This window comes from Mytilus edulis, chromosome 3 (assembly GCF_963676685.1).
Source record: "Mytilus edulis chromosome 3, xbMytEdul2.2, whole genome shotgun sequence".
Classification (NCBI taxonomy): domain Eukaryota; kingdom Metazoa; phylum Mollusca; class Bivalvia; order Mytilida; family Mytilidae; genus Mytilus; species Mytilus edulis.
The window spans coordinates 80,686,778-80,709,264 of NC_092346.1; the positions used below are offsets into that span (position 1 = coordinate 80,686,778).

The 22,487-nt window shown below is 31.8% G+C and overlaps 1 protein-coding gene across 1 annotated transcript; it reads left to right on the forward strand.

The window, feature by feature from the left end:
* Positions 1 to 20,544, forward strand: LOC139514507 (BRO1 domain-containing protein BROX-like). The gene is made up of 11 exons (XM_071303859.1): positions 1 to 166; positions 6,103 to 6,300; positions 7,006 to 7,101; positions 7,676 to 7,748; positions 8,139 to 8,247; positions 9,002 to 9,091; positions 12,237 to 12,322; positions 13,505 to 13,586; positions 17,253 to 17,403; positions 18,058 to 18,220; positions 18,491 to 20,544. The coding sequence occupies exons 1-11, from the start codon at positions 66 to 68 to the stop codon at positions 18,599 to 18,601; spliced, it is 1,260 nt and encodes a 419-aa protein (XP_071159960.1). The 5' UTR covers positions 1 to 65; the 3' UTR covers positions 18,602 to 20,544.
* Positions 20,545 to 22,487: the final 1,943 nt, after the last annotated feature.

Below are 22,487 nucleotides of genomic sequence, written 5' to 3' on the forward strand. Positions count from 1 at the left end.
TGGTATTCAACACTTCCTGCTTACAGAGGGAGCCACAATAGCTCACAACTGTCAACAGAGAAATTATGTCGTATTGGTTTCATCGAAATCCTTTAAAAGCAACTTCAAACCTTACGTTTGAGTTAAGGGGTGTGTCGACTGATGAAAAAACAAGAAGAATATTTAAGTAAGGCGACTGTTCTTACAAATATCATCGAGTGTCATAACATTTATTATAAATAAGTTGGAACCACTGACAGTGACAGTGACTCATAATCATTTGTTTTCATGTAAACAATGTAAATCACTTTATGAATGTCGAGCGGTTGGACAGGGAATTTCTGATACAAATGCTCATCCTCAATCTTAAGGCCAGTTGGCACGAATTGTCCCAATGTACGGTTTTCCTCTCTGGTGTGTTTTCCTCCTCAATGTATTTTCTTCTCTGTGCTTTAAATTTGGTATGCGCTGGTTAAGATTGGGATTGAGGAACAGCAGTATTAAATCTGCCCGTTCTGTCAATGTAATGTGCCACTGTTTGTAATTTGGCTTTTGTCTCTTCTGTGTTCTCGCCGTCCAGTCTCGTTAGCATAGTAGCTAAATTCAAGTTTCTGACCCCGACCTTTAGTCTTTGGATATTTGGTGTAGCATATCTTCTCGTTCTTTTTCATAGTAGGGACACTCCAGAAGGATACCTATTCCAATTATTATCCCTTATACTCTGATAACAAAATCGACAAAAGAAATGTTTTTAAATTCCAGGATATCCTTGATTAATTGGCTTAATTTTTGATACTCCTCTTCTCGACTTCTGTCAAGTTCTGAGCACACTTAGGCCCCAGAAAAATATACATCAGGTTCAGGTACCCATCCGATCCTACTTTTGAGCCGCGACCCTAAGTTATTTTATTTGCGTCATAAAAATGAATTGATCAGATACATTAAAGTAGAATGGGACAAAATACACACAGAAGTGAAAAACTTCCAAGTTGAAAACTTTTCTCTGAAACTTAACTGGCTACAAGGGCGCAATTATTCGGTATGCATTTTCCATAGGGTACCACTGGTGTTCCGTATTTTTTTTCTCGAAGATTACACAAACTAGGGAAAAACAGGTAGCAGATCCTGTTAACCCTTTCCTCCATTGAATTTTTTTTTTTGCATACTTGATTCGCATAAGGATTTTTCAATAAAATGCTAAAAATATGCTTAAAAGTATAAATGCACTGTGAAAAACAAATATTTCATCAAAAAAATTAAAGTTGGATATTCCTACGATATTCCTTTTCATATTGGATACAAATTTTATTAAGTCTACTGCAGACACTTTGTAGTCAAAGCGTTTCAACTGAGGTACAACACAGGTGTCAAAAGGCGTCATTATGGAGTAAAGGGGGTGGCATCAAAAGGCGTCACTATGGAGGAAAGGGTTACTAGAAATGCCAGTGTTGCATTACAACCTCAAAAATATATAGGGTCATGAGGCAAAAATTGACTTAAAATGCAGTTGAAAAAGATTGTCTATTTTTTCGCTTAATGAAAAAGGCATATTTTTAATGGCTCTGACGTGCAGAAGTGGAAGATATTTTCTATACCTCGTAAAATGTGAATATTGTTTTCTGCAATTTTAAACCTACATTTTTAATTGGATAAGCTTTCAATAAATTGTAATTCCAATCCTGTATCATCCAATCAGAAGCCGTAAAGGATTCTATCCTGAGTACCATCTTGGGGTAAAAAACTTGCCAGTAAAATGTAAACAAATAATTACGCTCTTGTAACCTAAAAAACAATACCACAGCAGAAAAGTGGCTATTGATTAAAATACAAGAAATAACAGACAAAATATTCCATCTAAAATATGGAAACGAAATATTTCATGGCTAACTCTAGAAATAAAGAGACTTATTGACTACTAAGAAAAACTAATAGAGACAGAATATGTAAGAAAATAAAGTCAACAAAAACAGAAAATAAATCAGATATTATTAAAAAGCACAGATCCTTAAAACACCCAAGTGCAACAAAGGCTAAGAACATCATATTGGAACTAAATGTATTATAAATGAAGACAGTTAGCTGAAAGATAGTAAACCCAGCAAATTTTGGTCTTCATAATAAATCAGAAAATTGAAAACATAGAAAAAGGTACATGGTATGAGAAAAACAAACCCTCAAGATCAGACTGAGACACTAAACAATCAGTTTCACTCAGCATTTACCAGACCTAAACCTCTAAAACTATCACACATTTGTGAACTAAAATCATTAAAATCAACAACTAAAAACCTAAACCTATCTAAAGCAATTGGTCAAGACAAATTATCACCTTATATTTTAAAAGAAGCGGCGGCGCATCATAAAATTTCACATATAAAAACTCACCAATAAATACAGGCACAGTACCAAACAACTGGAGAAAGGCATGGTTACACCAGTATTCTTAAAATCTAAACCTTAAAATTATAGGCCCATCTCCCTAACCTGTATTCTTAGTAAATCATTATAAGAACACATTATTGTATCATCCAGTGTTCGCCCCAGGGCCTAAAACATCAGACTGGATAGAGACATGGTTATCTCACAGATCTCAAAAAGGGGTAGTTGATAGTCACACATCAAAAGGCTGTCCTGTACTGTTAGGCATTCCTCAAGGCTCTGTTTTGGCCTATGGTCTCTTAATTTTCATAAATGACATGCCAGACAACCTCAAAAGTAATGATCACCGTTTTATACAACTGCAAAAAAAATTTGGGGATCGTATATATATATATATATATATATATATACAACTCGTCTAAACATCAACCCAACAATGTTAGATCTGTAAATTTGCTTTCGCAAATTTTTGGTTCTTCCCTCGCCACGATTCGAACCCATGCTACTGTGATATCGTGACACTGCACTGCAGCCGTCCCGCTAGACCACACGACCACCTGCAGTGCAGGCGATTTGGTGTCACGATATCACAGTAGCATGGGTTCGAATCCCTGCGAGGGAAGAACCAAAAATTTACAGATCTAACATTGTTGGGTTGATGTTTAGACGAGTTGTATATACATTATGTACACAGCCATGTATCACCATCATTGATGGCGATCCGATGGATACATCTGTTGTAGAGTTGTCACTGACTCAGACGTACTTATATATAATATATATATACAGTGTAATGGTATAATGTCGTCTGCATCGTCGTCCGAAGACGCATTTGGTTTCCAGGCAATAACTTTAGTTTGAGTGAATGGATCTCTATGAAATTTAATAAAAATGTTCAATACCTCAAAAGAAAGGTAGGGATTGATTTTGGGGATGATGGTCCCAACCATTTAGGAATAAGGGGCCCAAAACAAGCATTTTTTCTATTTTCTGGATATTAACTTGTGTATAAGTATTTCAATTGCTCTGACATTGTACCACAATGTTTAATACCACAACTTCACAAGTAGAAGGTTTGTATTTATTTTGGGGGTTATGGTGCCAACAGTTTAGGAATTAAGGGCCTAAAAGGGGCCAAAAACAAGCTTTTTTTTAGTTTCTGGACAATAACTTGTGTGTAAGTGCATGGATCTCTCTGACATTGTACCACAAGGTTTCATATCACAAAAGGAAGGCTGACATTGAGTTTAGGGGTAATTTTCCCATTCATGCAAAATTAGGAACCAAAAAAGGGCCTAAAACAATCATGTTTCTACATGTACTTTCCAGACAATAACTTGTGTTTAAGGGAATGGATTTCTCTGAAACTATACTACAAGGTTCCATACTACACAAGAAAGACTGGGAGTGGGGATGGGGTAATTGCTTCTAGGGGGGATTGGGGGGGGGTCCAATTTTTTTTTATTTCAAAGTTTTTGAAAAGTTTCAAGAAATATTTAATTGCACAATAGATTTGTAAGAACTGGACATTTGTTTTGTGTCAGAAACCTATATTTTGTCAAAAATTTGATCACAATCCAAATTCAGACAGTATCAAGCTTGAATATTGTGTTCAAATTTGACCCAACTGTTCAGGGTTCAACCTCTGGTCGTATCAGGCTGTGCTTGGCGAAGCATTTTATTACAGATGACACCATTGTGTATTTAACAATATCATCAATTACTGCCTGTTGCACTCTTCAGGCTTTAATCAGACTTATATAAGTTGGGAGCAAGAATAGCTAATGTCATTTAAACCAGATAAATGTGAAATCATCCACATAACAAAAAAGCATTAGCCAATCATCTTTAAATACACACTACATGATCATATATTAGAATTAACAGACAAAGCTAAATATGTTGGCGTTACCATCACTAACAATCTGACCTGTAATTCACATATAGATAACATCACAAATAAAGCAAATGAATCACTGAGATTTATTAAAAGAAATGTAAAAACCAACAGCATAAAAACAAAAGAACTTTCTTACAAAACATCTGTCAGACCAAACATAGAATATTGTAGTACTAGTGTTGTCTGGGACCCAAAAACAATAAATAAATTAAATTGAAATGATCCAGAGAATGAGCTGCCAGGTATACACTTAATCAATACAGCTACCAAAGTAGTGTAACAGCCATGCTTGAACATTTAAGCTGGCCACACAAAGAAGAAGAAATCTTGCATCATTCACCGTGCTAAACAAAATTGGATACCTATTAGTATCCATCTCAATCATACAATTCTTTTAAAAAAACTTCAAAAGAACATAAATTTGTACAGCCATTCTCTCCCACAAATTACTATTTAAATTCATTTTTTCCCAGAACAATAAGGTTGTGGAATTTCTTACCATACCCCATTGTATCAAGTTGTCTGTAGTCCAGACTTAGAAGCATTTAAGTCTGGTGTAAAATCACAAAAAGTGATTAAATAAAATGTTTTGAAAGTATTGCAAATCTGTTCAGATTTAGATTTTTTCTTTTTGTAATCTTCAACATACTGAATTTAAGAAGTATTATGTAGCTATGGATAGATGAAGTGACAGTGTTGCCAATCAAAATAAATCAATTGCCTGATACATCCCAATGTTCACTAATAGGAAGATGAAAGCTTTTTTTTAAGGAATTCTTGAGTTTTGTGATGAAATAAACACTTTGTCACCATTTTTTCCCCAACCAATATCAAATACATGTAATAATAATAAATTCTTTATTTAAAGAGGGTAAGGTAAACACAGTTACAAACATACACCATATTAGCACAATCGTATAGTCATGATACATGTAGTTCAATTTACATGTACCATAATTAGAACATACAAATCAGTTACAGATTGCATGTAGTAAATAGATATAATATACAAATCAAAATCATATAGGGAAATAATTCGATCATTAAATAATACAGACAAACCCAAACCACAACAAGACAGTTAGACTGCAGACTCTAAATCATTTAAAAACAAATTTTAAAATACCAATCTACCTTCCCTATTTAAAAAAAAAAAATATGGTTAATTGGACATGGATATTTTTTTGGCCTAATCCCTTTTGGGGCTTTTGGGATACTGTGTCCCGAGCAATTTTCTGATTGGACTGCCTCATAATTTCTTAAGCCATTTAAAGTTTATTTGTGAAAATCTGTAGCAACTCCCTCACTTCAAACTTTTGCCTTTTACACCTACCATTCCATACACCAAAACAAGTAAGAATTAAATAGAAGACATATCAGTCTTTCAGAATCTGTTATAAGAATCTTATGTATTTTATTTAAATTATGGTATGAACCTGGTCAGTTTTTTTTTTTCATTTTTCAAATTAACAATCATTTAAGTCCTTTTTATCTAGTCTTCTGAAAGTAACTTTCTAAATTAGAGAGTGATATGTTAAAGCTTACCAGTTCCCTTGAAGAAAAAGAGAGAATTTAATATGTATTAATAAGTTAGAATCCCTGAGTTTCTAAAAACTCAAATCTGCTGGTGTTTAAAACAGGATAAGGTAGGCATTATGAGTTAGTTCCATTATATAAGGAAAAACTAAAAAGTAGAATGTACACTATGAATAATTTGTGTTGTGAGTATAACATGTGATTTTTTTTCCTACTAGAATATTATTTTTTCATATAGAAAATTAGTCGAATTAAAATGCATTGTATTAATGTATTAATATACAATAAATGTATTTTGACTTTTGTAGTGAATTAAGACAAACAAGGAACAAATTACTAGAGCTTCTTCCTGATCCAAACCATGATAAAAGTACTATTGAGAAAGCAACAACAGATTACTTTTCTCTACTGTTAGGACTTATACAACCCTTCGATGAGGGAGAAAATAAACTAAGAAAAGCTTTGAAGTTCAAATGGACTAACAGTCTTCTTGGAAATGTTACTCAGTAAGTGAAATTTTTTTTTTTATATTTTTATACAGAATATTACATTAACATAAACTTATAGTACAATGTATCTACATTTTATGTCAATATTTATATTATTAGTAATATTTTGTATGCAATGTTACTGCAAGAAGAATCTGTGAAAATTGTAAATTGCAGAAGGAATCACTGAAGACTCAATTAAGCCAACAAGTTTTTATGAATACATTAAGATCTAATTTGAAGTAAACATTTTGTATTATGCATGTGTGATATTTGGTATTAGGAAATCTTTAGAAAAGCAGTTAAATTTGTTCTCTTTTCTTATGATAAATGATCATTTTAGTCTGACAGCCAAAAGTTACTAAAATTTGACAAACTTTTACAGTTACTTTGGTAAACATTCAAAATGATTGAAAAACCATGTCAACTTAGGAACTTAAAACAAACTAAACGAAATTTCTAACTGTTATGTATTTACTGAAACATTTTTTTGCTGAAAAATATTGATATTTGGAATTGGTCCTGTATATTGAATTTTAAAAAATTGTCTTATTTTACTAGTTTGTTAGAGGTCCAAGATGTCCATTATAAACTTTGTTAGTTTGGTATCAGAACAATGTCGGAAGTTCCAGATGTCAATTGCATTCTATCATTTGTTTATACACATAATAGTTTTAGAATGCCCCAGCAAGTTATAACCCTAGTTTTATAACATTTTTTCAGAGAACAGTGGGACACAGCATTTGAGGCTGCACATATGGCCGTAAATGTTGCTTTATGGTACACAAAACATGCTGCAAAATTAGCTGCAAAAGAAACGTAAGTATTTTTACAATGTTAATATGGTTAATTGATTATGTAATCTTTAAAGTTCAAAATGCTTTTTCAGCCACATTGTAGTAACATACAAATTTAATGAAAGATTTATATGCAAAACTATGTCAGAATACCTTTTGGCTTGGGACGTACATAACTTTAAAATTGAAAACATTTTACACCCATTGCAATTACAACGAAACAGAACAGCTAAAAACAATGAATAAGTACTGTGTAGATTGCATATGGTACTATAACAGATTTCAGTAATAAGTTAGAGTGGATATAGTTTACCATGTTGGCCCCTGTCACAAGTATAATATGATTTTTCACTCACCTTCTGTACAGTTTTCTGGGTTAAACCTTTCAGCTGAATTCTGTCTTGCTATGTAGCTTGTAAGAGCAACTTAACAACTGAACACACATATGAATATTGATGAAAATTTATAACTCTACTATACAAATTAATGTATTGACCAACTTCAACCTTGGCATAAAAAGTCCATCCTGTGTCTAAGTTCTGTGTAATGATTTTGTATAGTTTCCTGATTATCTATTTTCCTATTTTCTTTTTCAGACCAGACATGGAAGAAGCTAAAGAAGTGCACACCTGTCTACGTGTAGCTGCTGGTATATTTACATATGCCAAGGTACAATTTGGGATTGTTTTTATATCAAACAGTTTTAAATATTAGTATACTAAATGTGTACAGGTCCCAAATTAAAAATCAATTTCTGATTACAAATTACAAATTACAAATTGTATCGTTTGTGTTAACTTTTGTTTAAGGTTTACATCAATTAGAGTTGTCTTTGCTAATAAGCATGAACAGTAGGCTGTTTGATCTATAATAATCTAAGATAGATTTTTATGATTTAATTTAAAGCCATTTATTTTGAATGAAAATATATTTGATGGCATTTGTGCACCAAGTTATTTCGGTTCAAATTCAGGACATGGTACATTGTCAGTTAAATTATATAGAAAGGAACACTGATGTCTGTTTGTAAAACTATTATGTATGGTAAATCGTTTTCAGGATGAGTTAGTTGGTAAGCTTGCTGGGAACAGTACTGATAATGCTGTGGACACGGAAGGTCGTGTTATGGAAGCCTATATAAACCAGTGTACTGCTGAAGCACAAGAAGGTAAGGGCATATTGTTATTATGCAGAATTTTCCATTTACTATTCCAGGGGTTACTTATGTGAGCTTGTGATAAAGGAAGTAATGCGGGTAAAAAGATCATTATAGAAGTTCATATATTGTATTATAACCATTTATACAAATGGTGGATTTGTGATCTCTGCTCACAGATTTTTAGTTGTTATTTTCTTTCTTCATTTTGGTTTCACTGTACTTTTCTTGTTACATCTAATCAAGTAATCTGCAGACAATATGCCAAACATTGAAGTTTTGTTTTTCATATTTAAAGATGCAACTCTCTATCAGTACTCAAAAGTATGACTGAAAATAGAAATATTTCAAGCAATCCAATATAATAGCATGTTTTGGACTACCATATGATACTGGATTCATTCATTTTTGGTGGACACCAATTTTCATGGATTGAGAAAAAGTGGTATTTTCATCAATATTTGATTTCTTGGATTTTCGTATATATAGAAAGAAAACCTTTAGAAAATGTTTGCTTTCTTGGATACTCAAGTTCTTGATTTAACTGAAAACCATAAACATTTGTATCTCACGAATAATAATAAATCCACATGCAGAACAGAATAACTGAAAACTACAAAAGTATAAAAAATCTTGATTTTACATCACATATGTATAAAAGGGCATAATGTAAGGGTATAAAACAAACTGAAATCTAATGGTGAACTAAAGTGATGCAAATGCAACTTGAATGAAGTGTATATTTTTTTTAATTTTTTTATTTCAGTAACAATAGCAAGGGCTATAGAACTAAAACACCAGGCAAGTTTAGTAGCTGCTCTTGCATTTGAGACATCACAGCTGTACCAAAGAGCAGGTAGAGTAGAAGTTTATTATGAGATTATGTGCAAAACTTATTCTAAATTATAAGCATTTTTATACGACCGCAAAATTTGAAAAATTTTTCGTCGTATATTGCTATCACGTTGGCGTCTGCGTCGTCGTCGTCGTCGTCGTCGTCCGGCGTCCGAATACTTTTAGTTTTCGCACTCTAACTTTAGTAAAAGTGAATGGAAATCTATGAAATTTTAACACAAGGTTTATGACCACAAAAGGAAGGTTGGTATTGATTTTGGGAGTTTTGGTCCCAACATTTTAGGAATTAGGGGCCAAAAAGGGCCCAAATAAGCATTTTCTTGGTTTTCGCACTATAACTTTAGTTTAAGTTAATAGAAATCTATGAAATTTTGACACAAGGTTTATGACCACAAAAAAACGGTTGGGATTGATTTTGGGAGTTTAGGTTTCAACAGTTTAGGAATTAGGGGCCAAAAAAGGGCCAAAATAAGCATTATTCTTGGTTTTCGCACAATAACTTTAGTTTAAGTAAATAGAAATCAATGAAATTTAAACACAATGTTAATGACTACAAAAGGAAGGTTGGTATTGATTTTGGGAGTTTAGGTCCCAACAGTTTAGGAATTAGGGGCCAAAAAGGGACCCAAATAAGCATTTTTCTTGGTTTTCGCACCATAACGTTAGTATAAGTAAATAGAAATCTATGAAATTTAAACACAAGGTTTATGACCATAAAAGGAAGGTTGGTATTGATTTTGGGAGTTTTGGTCCCAACATTTTAGGAATTAGGGGCCAAAAAGGGCCCAAATAAGCATTTTCTTGGTTTTCGCACTATAACTTTAGTTTAAGTTAATAGAAATCTATGAAATTTTGACACAAGGTTTATGACCACAAAAGGAAGGTTGGGATTGATTTTGGGGGTTTTGGTTCCAACAGTTTAGGAATTAAGGGCCAAAAAAGGGCCCAAATAAGCATTATTCTTGGTTTTCGCACAATAACTTTAGTATAAGTAAATAGTAATCAATGAAATTTTAGCACAAGGTTTATGACCACAAAAGGAAGGTTGGGATTGATTTTTGGAGTTGAGGTCACAACAGTTTATGAATTAGGGACCAAAAAGGGGCCCAAATAAGCATTATTTTTGGTTTTTGCACCATAACTTTAGTATAAGTAAATAGAAATCTATGAAATTTAAACACAAGGTTTATGACCATAAAAGGAAGGTTGGGTTTGATTTTGGGAGTTTTGGTCCTAACAGTTTAGGAATAAGGGGCCCAAAGGGTCCAAAATTGAACTTTGTGTGATTTCATCAAAAATTGAATAATTGGGGTTCTTTGATATGCCGAATCTAACTATGTATGTAGATTCTTAATTTTTGGTCCCGTTTTCAAATTGGTCTACATTAAGGTCCAAAGGGTCCAAAATTAAACTTAGTTTGATTTTAACAAAAATTGAATCCTTGGGGTTCTTTGATATGCTGAATTTAAAAATGTACTTAGATTTTTAATTATTGGCCTAGTTTTCAAGTTGGTCCAAATGGGGGTCCAAAATTAAACTTTGTTTGATTTCATCAAAAATTGAATAAATGGGTTCTTTGATATGCCAAATCTAACTGTGTATGTAGATTCTTAATTTTTGGTCCAGTTTTCAAATTGGTCTACATTAAGGTCCAAAGGGTCCAAAATTAAACTAAGTTTGATTTTAACAAAAATTAAATTCTTGGGCTTATTTGATATGCTTTATCTAAATATGTACTTTGATTTTTGATTATGGGCCCAGTTTTCAAGTTGATCCAAATCAGGATTCCATATCAAGTATTGTGCAATAGCAAGAAATTTTCAATTGCACAGTATTGCACAATAGCAAGAAATATCTAATTGCACAATATTGTGCAATAGCAATTAATTTTCAATTGGAGTTATCTTTCTTTGTATAGAATAGTAGTTGATAATATATGTTGGAAATTTGCCAGACATGACTATGATGTCATTTTCTATTTTTATTTGCCAATAACTTTATGTAAATAACTTCATTGGAAAATTGCCAATATAAAATGTTGCTGATGAAGCTTTTTTTCCTTATCTTATCTAAAATGTTTTAGATAATGTATGTTGGAAATTTGCCAGACATGACTATGATGTCATTTTCTATTTTTATTTGCCAATATAAAATGTTGCTGATGAAGTTTTTTTTATTGTTTTATACAATAAACAATGTATATTCACTTTTACTACCAACCAATCTTTACCATTCAGTGATAACAAGCACTTTATTTTACATTTTAATATTTTATGATGTATTTAAAAGAGTAGTTATTGTTGGAAACTCCATTAGAAATTTGAATTGATATCAGTTTTGGAAAAAGGGAAACAGGGATGTGAAAAAGGGGGGGGGGGGTTTAAATTTTTCTCATTTCAGATTTCATAAATAAAAAGAAAATTTCTTCAAACATTTTTTTGAGAGGATTAATATTCAACAGCATAGTGAATTGCTCAAAGGCAAAAAAAAACTTTTAAGTTCATTTGACCACATTCATTATGTGTCAGAAACCTATGCTGTGTCAACTATTTAATTTTAGATTTAAATAAGAAGAAATCTTTAATTGATTTGTAAAATCTTGACATTTGTTTTGTGTAAAAAAAACCATGTAATGTCAAAAATTTGATCACAATCCAAATTCAGAGCTGTATCACGCTTGAATGTTTTGTCCATACTTGCCCCAACTGTTCAGGGTTCGACCTCTGCGGTCGTATAAAGCTGCGCCCTGCGGAGCACCTGGTTCAGATCTGTTAAAAACCTTCTTCCGGCTTTCGATGCTTTGTGGGATATTCTTAAAATGAAAACATATACAAGTTCTTGTTTTTCTCTGTCAAATGTTGAGAAACTTGGCATAATTTATGTACACTATGGCTTCTTCCAATGATCCTCATTTAATACTGAATTGAAGAAAAATAAGGTCAAACAAGTCATTGGTATAATAAGCATACTATGCATTTAGCCATTGACATACAAATAGAAAGTTTTGACAAGTGAATCGGGTTGAAATGTGCAATTATACCAGATGGGTAAATAATGATGATGATATCATTTAAAAAAGATTTGGATGATGTTCAATTAGAAAGTTCATGCTTATAATTTTACTTGTGCTGAATTATATATTTCAGATGATGCTCTGAACAGTTTAGACGATAAAATTGTGGGAAAGTGGAGAAAATATTTTCAACTAAAATCAGCCTTTTATACATCTACAGTAAGTTTACAGTAAGAATTTAAAATAAAACAATAAAGACAACAACACCCATAAATTACCGCATGGTAAGAGTTTATTCTGGTCAACATGTTTCGCCAACAAGGGTGACATCTTCAGGACAATATTACACATGAAATCAAACAGTGAAGTACAAGTTTTGCGGTTGTGTGGTTTGCTGAACAATAGAGGTTGTTATGACGACGTTATAGATATAAATAGAAAGTGAAAGTAAAATAAGAATATAGTATAGTTAAAAGTGAAAGTTAGTAAAGTTATTAACGATGTAGTTAGCTGCTATTCTTGCACATCTGTATAGTTGGAGGTTTCTATTGGTAATATTGTAGAAATGATGAAAGTAGATCATAAAATGTCAGTTCATTTCCAAATTGGACAACACCCCACTGGCCATCCCGTACCAATTAAACTGGCTTCGCTCCGAGGGAGGCACTGCTTCCAATTGCATTGGTAATAGTGTGAAGTGTATGATTGCCGCAATTTTGGGAACTGTAAATCTTGGTAGATTCCTTTATAAAAATTTACTTTGCTAATAAAGTGTCCATGGATCAAGCTTTTCTTTATAAATATGTTTTGTGGATTATGTGGTTCATTTTGTTTCTGATTCCTTCCTTTTTTCTCTAAGTAAAATGCTTGGTATTCCGAATTATTTTGACTTCTTTTACTTATGGATGGTATGTTAATCTTCAGTGATGGACTGCTTCTTATTTGTATATTTCTGTGGTTGCTTCTGTTTCCAAATCTCTCCTTCTTTTTTCCTCGTATCTGGTAATTTTCGGGAACGGATCGAGAACTTTTTAAATAGTCCGGTTATTCGTCCATGCTGGGTGGTTGTTAGGTACAAGGCTAGTGTGGCAAAGGTGGATCCTGTCGGATACCGGTAGTAAGAATAGAACAGTTGATAATAACTTAAAATTGAATATTTAAAAATATTCTCATAAAATCGGTTAAAGTCATGGCTCTTAGAGTAACAGAAAGCCTGTTTATAAGATATTTTTTGTTAATAAGTGTCATTGAAAGTTAAATGTGTTATAACTAGTTAGAAATCTTGTGTTAGTTATGTGAAAAGTTTACTGGTTATTTGCTAAAATAGAAACAGCTCAAAAATGTTAAAATGACATGTCTTACTGCTTTATATATATAAAAATGATTTTTCAAATATTTCAGGCTTACAGTTATAATGGTGAAGCACTATTAGCTGAAGATAAATGTGGGGAGGCAATAAGAGGTCTACAAGAGGGAGTGAAATGTAGGTATAGCTCACAAATTCATATCCCTTTCTCACACTGCATATATGACAAAATGCATGTTATGGTATTTACCTAAAAAATAAGTCGGATAAACGAAATGAAAATGAAGCGTACATACTATTAGATACCCAAGATTATGTGAAAGTTTGATTGTCCCCTGCACAGCGCTGTAAAAATACAGGTGTCCAGTCTTGTAAGCGCTGTTGTGTGCACAATTTTTGCCAGATTTAAATCAAAATTATATTAAAAATTATATTTTGTGTTGACTGCTAATGTCAATTGTATATGTACAGTTTTTATACGACCGCAAAAATTGAAAATATTTTGGTCGTATATTAGTATGACGTTGGCGTCGTCGTCTGTGTCGTCGTCCGAATACTTTTAGTTTTCGCACTCTAACTTTAGTAAAAGTGAATAGAAATCTATGAAATTTTAACACAATAAGCATTTTCTTGGTTTTCGCACTATAACTTGAGTTTAAGTAAATAGAAATCTATAAAATTTTTACACAAGGTTTATGACCACAAAAGGAAGGTTGGGATTGATTTTGGGAGTTTTGGTTCCAACAGTTTAGGTAGGAATTAATGGCCCAAAATGTGGTTAAATAAGCATTATTCTTGGTTTTCGCACCATAACTTTAGTATAAGTTAACAGAAATCAATGAAATTTAAACACAAGGTTTATGACCTCAAAAGGAAGGTTGGGATTGATTTTGAGAGTTGAGGTCCCAACAGTTTAGGAATTAGGGGCCAAAAAGGGGTCCAAATAAGCATTTTTCTTGGTTTTTGCACCATAACTTAAGAATAAGTAAATAGAAATCTATGAAATTTAAACACAAGGTTTATGACCATAAAAGGAAGGTTGGGATTGATTTTGGGAGTTTTGGTCCCAACAGTTTAGGAAAAAGGGGCCCAAAGGGTCCAAAATTAAACTTTGTTTGATTTCATCAAAAATTGAATAATTGGGGTTATTTGACATGCCGAATCTAACTGTGTATGAAGATTCCTAATTTTTGGTCCCGTTTTCAAATTGGTCCAAATTGGGGTCCATATTAAACTTTGTTTGATTTCATCAAAAATTGATTAATTGGGGTTCTGTTATATGCCAAATCTAACTGTGTATGTAGATTCTTAATTTTTGGGCCTGTTTTCAAATTGGTCTACATTAAAGTCCAAAGGGTCTAAAATTAAACTAAGTTTGATTTTAACAAAAATTGAATTCTTGGGGTGCTTTGATATGCTGAATCTAAACATGTACTTAGATTTTTATAGGACCGCAAAAATTGAAAATGTTTTGGTCGTATATTGGTATGACGTTGGCGTCATCGTTTGCGTCGTCGTCGTCGTCGTCCGATTACTTTTAGTTTTCGCACTTTAACTTAAGTAAAAGAGAATAGAAATCTATGAAATTTTAACACAAGGTATATGACCACAAAAGGAAGGTTGGGATCGATTTTGGGAGTTTTGGTCCCAAACTTTTAGGAATTAGGGGCCAAAAAGGGCCCAAATAAGCATTTTTCTTGGTTTTCGCACTACAACTTTAGTTTAAGTAAATAGAAATCTATAAAATTTTGACACAAGGTTTATGACCACAAAAGGAAGGTCGTGATTGATTTTGGGAGTTTTGGTTTCAACAGTTTAGGAATAAGGGGCCAAAAAAGGGCCCAAATAAGCATTATTCTTGGTTTTCAAACAATAACTTTAGTATAAGTTAATAGAAATCAATGAAATTTAAACACAAGGTTTATGAACACAAAAGGAAGATTGAGATTGATTTTGGGAGTTGAGGTCCCAACAGTTTAGGAATTAGGGGCCAAAAAGGGGTCCAAATAAGCATTTTTCTTGGTTTTTGCACCATAACTTAAGAATAAGTAAATAGAAATCTATGAAATTTTAACACAAGGTTTATGACCATAAAAGGAAGGTTGGGATTGATTTTGGGAGTTTTGGTCCCAACAGTTTAGGAATAAGGGGCCCAAAGGGTCCAAAATTAAACTTTGTTTGATTTCATCAAAAATTGAATAATTGGGGTTATTTGACATGCCGAATCTAACTGTGTATGAAGATTCCTAATTTTTGGTCCTGTTTTCAAATTGGTCTACACTAAGGTCCAAAGGGTCCAAGATTAAACTTAGTTTGATTTTAACAAAAAATGAAACCTTGATTTTCTTTGATATGCTGAATCTTAAAATGTACTTAGATTTTTGATTATTGGCCCAGTTTTGAAGTTGGTCCAAATCGGGGTCCAAATTAAACTTTGTTTGATTTCATCAAAAATTGATTAATTGGGGTTCTGTTATATGCCAAAACTAACTGTGTATGTAGATTCTTAATTTTTGGTCCTGTTTTTAAATTGGTCTACATTAAAGTCCAAAGGGTCCAAAATTAAACTAAGTTTAACAAAAATTGAATTCTTGGGGTTCTTTGATATGCTGAATCTAAACATGTACTTAGAATTTTGATTATGAGCCCAGTTTTAAAGTTGGTCCAAATCAGGATCCAAAATTATTATATGAAGTATTGTGCAATAGCAAGACATTTTCAATTGCACAGTATTCAGCAATAGCAAGAAATTTTCAATTGCACAGTATTGTGCAATAGCAAGAAATTTTCAATTGCACAGTATTGCGCAATAGCAAGAAATCTTCAATTAGAAAGTATTTTCAATGGCACAGTATTGCGCAATAGCAAGAAATATCTAATTGCACAATATTGTGCAATAGCAAGAAATTTTCGAAAATTAGAGTTATCTTTCTTTGTCCAGAATAGTAGTTGAATCAACTTAAATCATTGTTTTATACAATATACAATGTATATTAACTTTTACTACCAACTGATAAATTAAAACAATCTTTACCAAGTTCAGTGATAACAAGCACCTTTTTTACATTTTAATATTTTATGATGTATTTAAATGAATAGTTATTGTTGCAAATTCCATTAGAAATTTGAATTGAGATCAGTTTTGGAATAAGAGAAAGGGGGATGTGAGAAAAAAAATTGGGGGGGAGGGGGGTAAATTTTTCTCATTTCAGATTTCATAAATAAATTTAAAAAAAATTCAAACATTTATTTGAGAGGATTAATATTCAACAGCATAGTGTATTGCTCAAAGGCAAAACAAAAAATTTAAGTTCATTAGACCACATTCATTCTGTGTCAGAAACCTATGCTGTGTCAACTATTTAATCACAATCCAAATTTAGAGCTGAATCCAGCTTGAATGTTGTGTCCATACTTGCCCCAACCGTTCAGGGTTCAACCTCTGTGGTCGTATAAAGCTGCGCCCTGCGGAGCATCTGGTTCAAAATATTAACAGTGAACAGTAGAAGTGGAGGTGAAGTGAAAAATACAAACCACTTATCAAAAGAAGAAGAATGAGAAATATTTGAAAACATGTTATTGGGGATGAGACTGTACAGATCAACTTGATATGAAAAAAGTGGTTGAATTTCTAATTGCATTTTCTGTATATAGATAGATTTTACCACTGTATGAGTTTGATACAATATTTATCCACTCGAGACTGTTAGGTTCTACCACTTTATGATTGTGATACGATATTTATCCACTTGAGACAGTTGAATTTTCAAATTTTAACTGTGAGGCTTGCAAATATTCAAAATTTAATTGTCGATCATTATTTTTATTTTTATTACATTTCAGTATATGAGAAAGCAGAACAATTATGTAAAGAGTACGCATCAGCAAAAGGTCTAGGAACATTTGCAAGGCCCTTGAATCATATATTCTTTAGAAAGTTTGGACCAATCCTGAAGCGAACCTTAGAAAAATGTGATAGAGAAAACGGCATGATGTAAGTTTTAACTAAGCTTTTTGTTCATCAAGTATCCAATAAAATAACTTTGATATGGTTTTTAGTCATAATTAGTGTTTAAGTTGACTGTGTTGTGTGTTAGCCGACTACTTCTTCAGTACTTCATAACTTACAAGTGTATAAAATGAAATTTAAAAAGATGTGGTAAACATGACATTCATGCATTCAAAACATGTATGATGCTGACTTGATAATTTTCAATTTTCATGATATTACTAAACATAGTGCATCAAGTACAACATTTTATACATCCTCCCTACAAAAAAATCAATGAAAATGATTTGTATGTTTATAACCATACTAGTAAAAAGAAAATACATAAATTCTGCAGGGTATATGAATCTACTATCTGTTCTAAAAATATCAATGATGTCATTGTTAAGTAATATTTAAAATTGGAGTTGTCTTCCTTTATACATAATTGTGTGGAAACAACTACAATTATAGTATTGCCACATTGCAATGTTTGATTCTGAGTGACTGCTGCAAAATGAATACAATCTTTACCTTTTAGTGCTTACAAGCACTTTGATTAATTTTACTATTAAGTTTCTGTTAAATAGTAAACTTGGATATTCCTGTCTTTGTAGAATTTATTCATGAGACTGAATTCAGGATATATATATATTTCAGATACCATCACAAAGTACCATATGATCCACCACAGTTAGAATTGAAAGCCACCTACGGTTTAGTGTCCCCTGAGGCATTTAAAAGCATTGCCCTCAGTCCTCTATGGACGAAAGATGTATATGAAAAAATGGATGCTAAGATGGCTCCCAAGGAAGAAAATGAGGTTAGTACATGAATCACAGAACTTTTATAAGTATAATAGTTTCTGAGATGAACAAATGATTTTAGTATGAACCTTTCTATACTGTGAACAAGTAATGTTAGGTTGCACCTTTCTATACTGTGAACAAGTGCTGTTAGGTTGCACCTATCGATATTGCAAAAAAGTGCTGAAAGGTTGCTTCTTTCTATATTTTGAACAAGTGGCATTAGAATGCACCTTTCTACACTTCGATCAAATGATTATAAGATGCATTTTTCTCTTTTTTTTCAGAAAAAGGCAGATAAAGAAAAGGACAAAAAGGAATTACCACCAGTGAAGGAGAAAGAAACCCCAATGTCTGACAAAGATCCTGGAACATTTAGTGGATGTTCGATATCATAAAACATGTTATTGTTCAATCAGTTGTTATAGTCTTATGAAAATCTACACGCTAAATAAGCATAATTTCATATGTTGGTATGCCCTAGAATTTACAATCTAGTGTAGATTATTTAATATTAAACAAATATATCTATCTTTAAATTAATAATTCTCATAAGAGTTAATGTTATGGTATTAAAGGTGTGGCTATCCTATTGCATTAACTGAAGTACCCTTCAATTGGCCTTAATACTGATCAAGTATTATCTATCTCAAAAATTAATTATAATGAAGGTTGATAAGATTTGGCTGGGAGATATTGTATGCAGAAGAAAGGGCCAAGACCTCTGCTTCACTAAAGAAGGAAATATATTAAAGTTATAATTATCTTTAGTAGAAGAAAGCAAAATTATTAATGTAAAATCTATGAACAAGTGTTAATAATAAGTGCAAAGGAGAAATTGGCAAGCAACTATTTTCACAAAAAAATCTTTTGATTCAAGTTCAGTATTATTTAAGGAATGACTAATATTTTTCTGTCTATGAAAAAATAACATAAAAAATTTGGTGCACACTGAATAACGCGCGTAGTGCACCACATTTTTTATGTTATTTTAAATAGACAGAAAAAATTTTACAGAAATTTCGTATAATTTAATTCTAAATTCCATTTTAAACCGTAGAAAACCATGAAAAAACGTTGATGACGTCTTGGTTACATGACTAAATTATGTCTATGGGCTGATAACAAAATAAGGTCAGCCAATCAGAAGACGCATTACATCCAAAATTAAATTATACTGAATTGTTTATAAATTAGCAGTGAGTGTTGTGCTTGTTTTGGGGCATTCAGTAATATTTTATATGTAAAAATATTCTGAAATTTAAATTATATAAAGAAAAGGGTAATCTTTAGCTGGCCTAAAACTTTTTCTGTATACTATATATTAGCATAATTATTATATGGTTAGTGAATTTGACTTTAAACCATGAATATATGGCTATTGTTTGACATAAAGGAATAAGATGATTATACCTTTCATTTGTCTATCTTAGTCATATGTCTAACTGTCAGTTGTTTATTTTATTATTCCCCTTTCACAATAGTTTGTATCTCTTGCTACTGAATGAAGTTTTGTAATCTAGAGTCGTAGAAACACATTATTTTTCTAATAAGTGTTTCAAGAGAAAATAAACCTTACTTTAGTATAATGTTCGTTATTTATATTAGCACCTTAAATAAAATATGAGAAATGGAGCTCATTACTGAAATCATTTTTGTGAGTATAACTTTTTAATATACATTGTTACTTCTGTTTGTTACTGTCTTATTGTTGGAGGACTTTTAGAACATATGTAAATATTTTTATGTATATAAGTATTACTGTGTAATTTGTATTCCTGAGATAAAAGTTCAAATATATTTGGTATGTGTTATTTATTATGTCTGCAACAAATATATGTATAGCAAATTCAAAATAGCTATGTGATGTCTTTTAAATGTTTAAAAGACAGTCAACTTTTCATTGGCACAAGTTGTTGTTAGTAGCTTTCATTTCATAATAAGTATTTGACAAAATATCATTCTATGCACCAGTTGACCTATTAGAAATCAAGTTTTGTCTACAAAACTTTCATTTTCTTTTAAATTAAATTACACTGTTATGCAATAAGTACTTTTTGGTTTCAATTTGTTGGTATATATTTCCTATAAATTAAACTAAGTGGTATTACAACGTTGTTTATGGCTAGATTTTAATGACTTTAGTATCAATATCAGCTGAATTGTCACTGGTTAATTGTTGATTAAATTTGATTTAGAAGTGTTCTCTAATGATGATATTAACAGTTTTATTTTTGTCCTGAAAATTGGCTATATATTAAAACCCAAAATTGTAAAAAAAAAGTATTATGTATGTTCATACCAGATGATAACAATAACCAAATAAACACTTCAGATAGAACTGTTTTGTGTTATTTATGTTTAGCTGCCAATATACATATTCAGGGTGTCCGTTCATGTATACTGCATTGTAAAAAACACATAGACAATGTACGCTGATAATTTAATGTAGCTTTCATTTTCCCTGGAACAAATAAAATATTTTTAGGAAATTTTATATTTGTAGTTGTTCATATTGTTTCAGAAATTAGGAGTTGTAGTGCACAATGTGATTAAATATCTTACAAGAAACTTTTATCAGACTCTGGACAATTTAAAGGGGCATTAGCGGTAATAAATTGATAAAAAAAAAAATTAAAATTGAATTCCACCTGAATGCAGCTAAATAGAAAGTGCATAAATCTATCAGCTGTTACTTTCCATGGTTGAAGATAGCAAGTGGTACTTCATATTTATAATGTTTGCTTGTCTGGTGGCAAATATTATATGAAAATTCAGGCTATGTCCTCCTAAACGAGAATCAGTCTCCAGATGAATTATTCAAATATTTTTTTCTACAACACATGTGGCGACATGAAATGTTTTCTATCAGCATTTACAGTTGTTTATTTGAGGAATAAGGTCAACTAAATGATGTCTGGCTAATTTTGTTTGATACCTATGAGGGATGGGCACGATTACTGACAAATATAATCGATTACATGAAGGATTTTTGTGTAATCGATTACTCTGATTTTTGTATGTAATTGATTGCAATCGATTACTTTATTAAAAGTAATTACATTACTTTTCGATTACTGTCAATTACATGCTTAAATATTTATTTTTTTATATTAATAAAGTAAGTTTAAACACAATTATGTTGCTCAATGTTTGTATAGTGGAAATTTAGAACTTTACCAAATACAGCATTTACTCTTTTAGTAAAAAAAATTATACTGGACACATAGGGAATTTTTCTCTTTTTACTTGTAGCAAGAAAACTAGTTCGGTGACACCATTTTTTATTTTTATTTTCTTAAAACATATTACAAAACCTATCGTTTCACAATTTATTTCAAAATTCTATCTCATAGATTTTTTTTTATGCACTCAAATGAGTTTTCCCATGAACAATCTAACCAAATTTAGGCAATTTTCAACGACTCATAGCTTGAAAAATAGCACGGTGACCCCTACTTTTTATACTATTTTTGAAAAGAGTATAGTACAATCTTCATTCTGGCTAAGTATAAGAAAATTCTGTCTAAAAAAATATTTACTTATGATCTACCTTAAGTTAGCTTTTTTGTTTTTATGCATTAAACGGGTACGTATATTTTAACATAGGCAATTACAGATGAATTATTCAAATATTTTTTTCTACAACACATGTGGCGACATGAAATGTTTTCTATCAGCATTTACAGTTGTTTATTTGAGGAATAAGGTCAACTAAATGATGTCTGGTTAATTTTGTTTGATACCTAATAGGTATTACCTATGCATCTCAGCCTTCCTAGGCATTCCCGGTTGTCAGGCCATAGGCCATGGCTAACATTTGCTGTGGTGGGCAAACCAAAATCAACCCTGTGAGAGTCAGAGGTGTAAAATCATTTGTAGAAGACCTAGCTCTGTGTCCAAATTTTGAATAGAAACTATTTTTTTCTACTCCTGTCTGAAGCAACCCTTGTTCACATCTTGTGATTTATGATACTGTTTGAGATGAAATGTCCTTTTCTATAATCCTGGATATTATTTTGGCACTTATTATGGATGGAGTGATGGAAACATAAACCTACCACGTACCAAGTGCTGTTCAGTGCCTCGGGTAAAACCAGAAACCTTCAGCTTACAATTCTAATGAATGCCATAATTCATATTCCTCTGAGCCTCCAATAAACACAAACCTTCACATTACAATCCTACCAAATACCATACCAGCTGTTCCTCTGAGCCTTGGGTAAACAACAAATCTTCAGATAACAATTATAACAGATACCATATAAACATTAGTGCACCTAA

Coding starts and splice junctions, on each gene's coding strand:
- LOC139514507 (XM_071303859.1), top strand. CDS start 66: ATGTCGTATTGGTTTCATCGAAATCCTTTAAAAGCAACTTCAAACCTT. Junction 6,301..7,005: donor CTTCTTGGAAATGTTACTCA/GTAAGTGAAATT, acceptor ACATTTTTTCAG/AGAACAGTGGGACACAGCAT. Junction 7,102..7,675: donor AAATTAGCTGCAAAAGAAAC/GTAAGTATTTTT, acceptor TTTCTTTTTCAG/ACCAGACATGGAAGAAGCTA.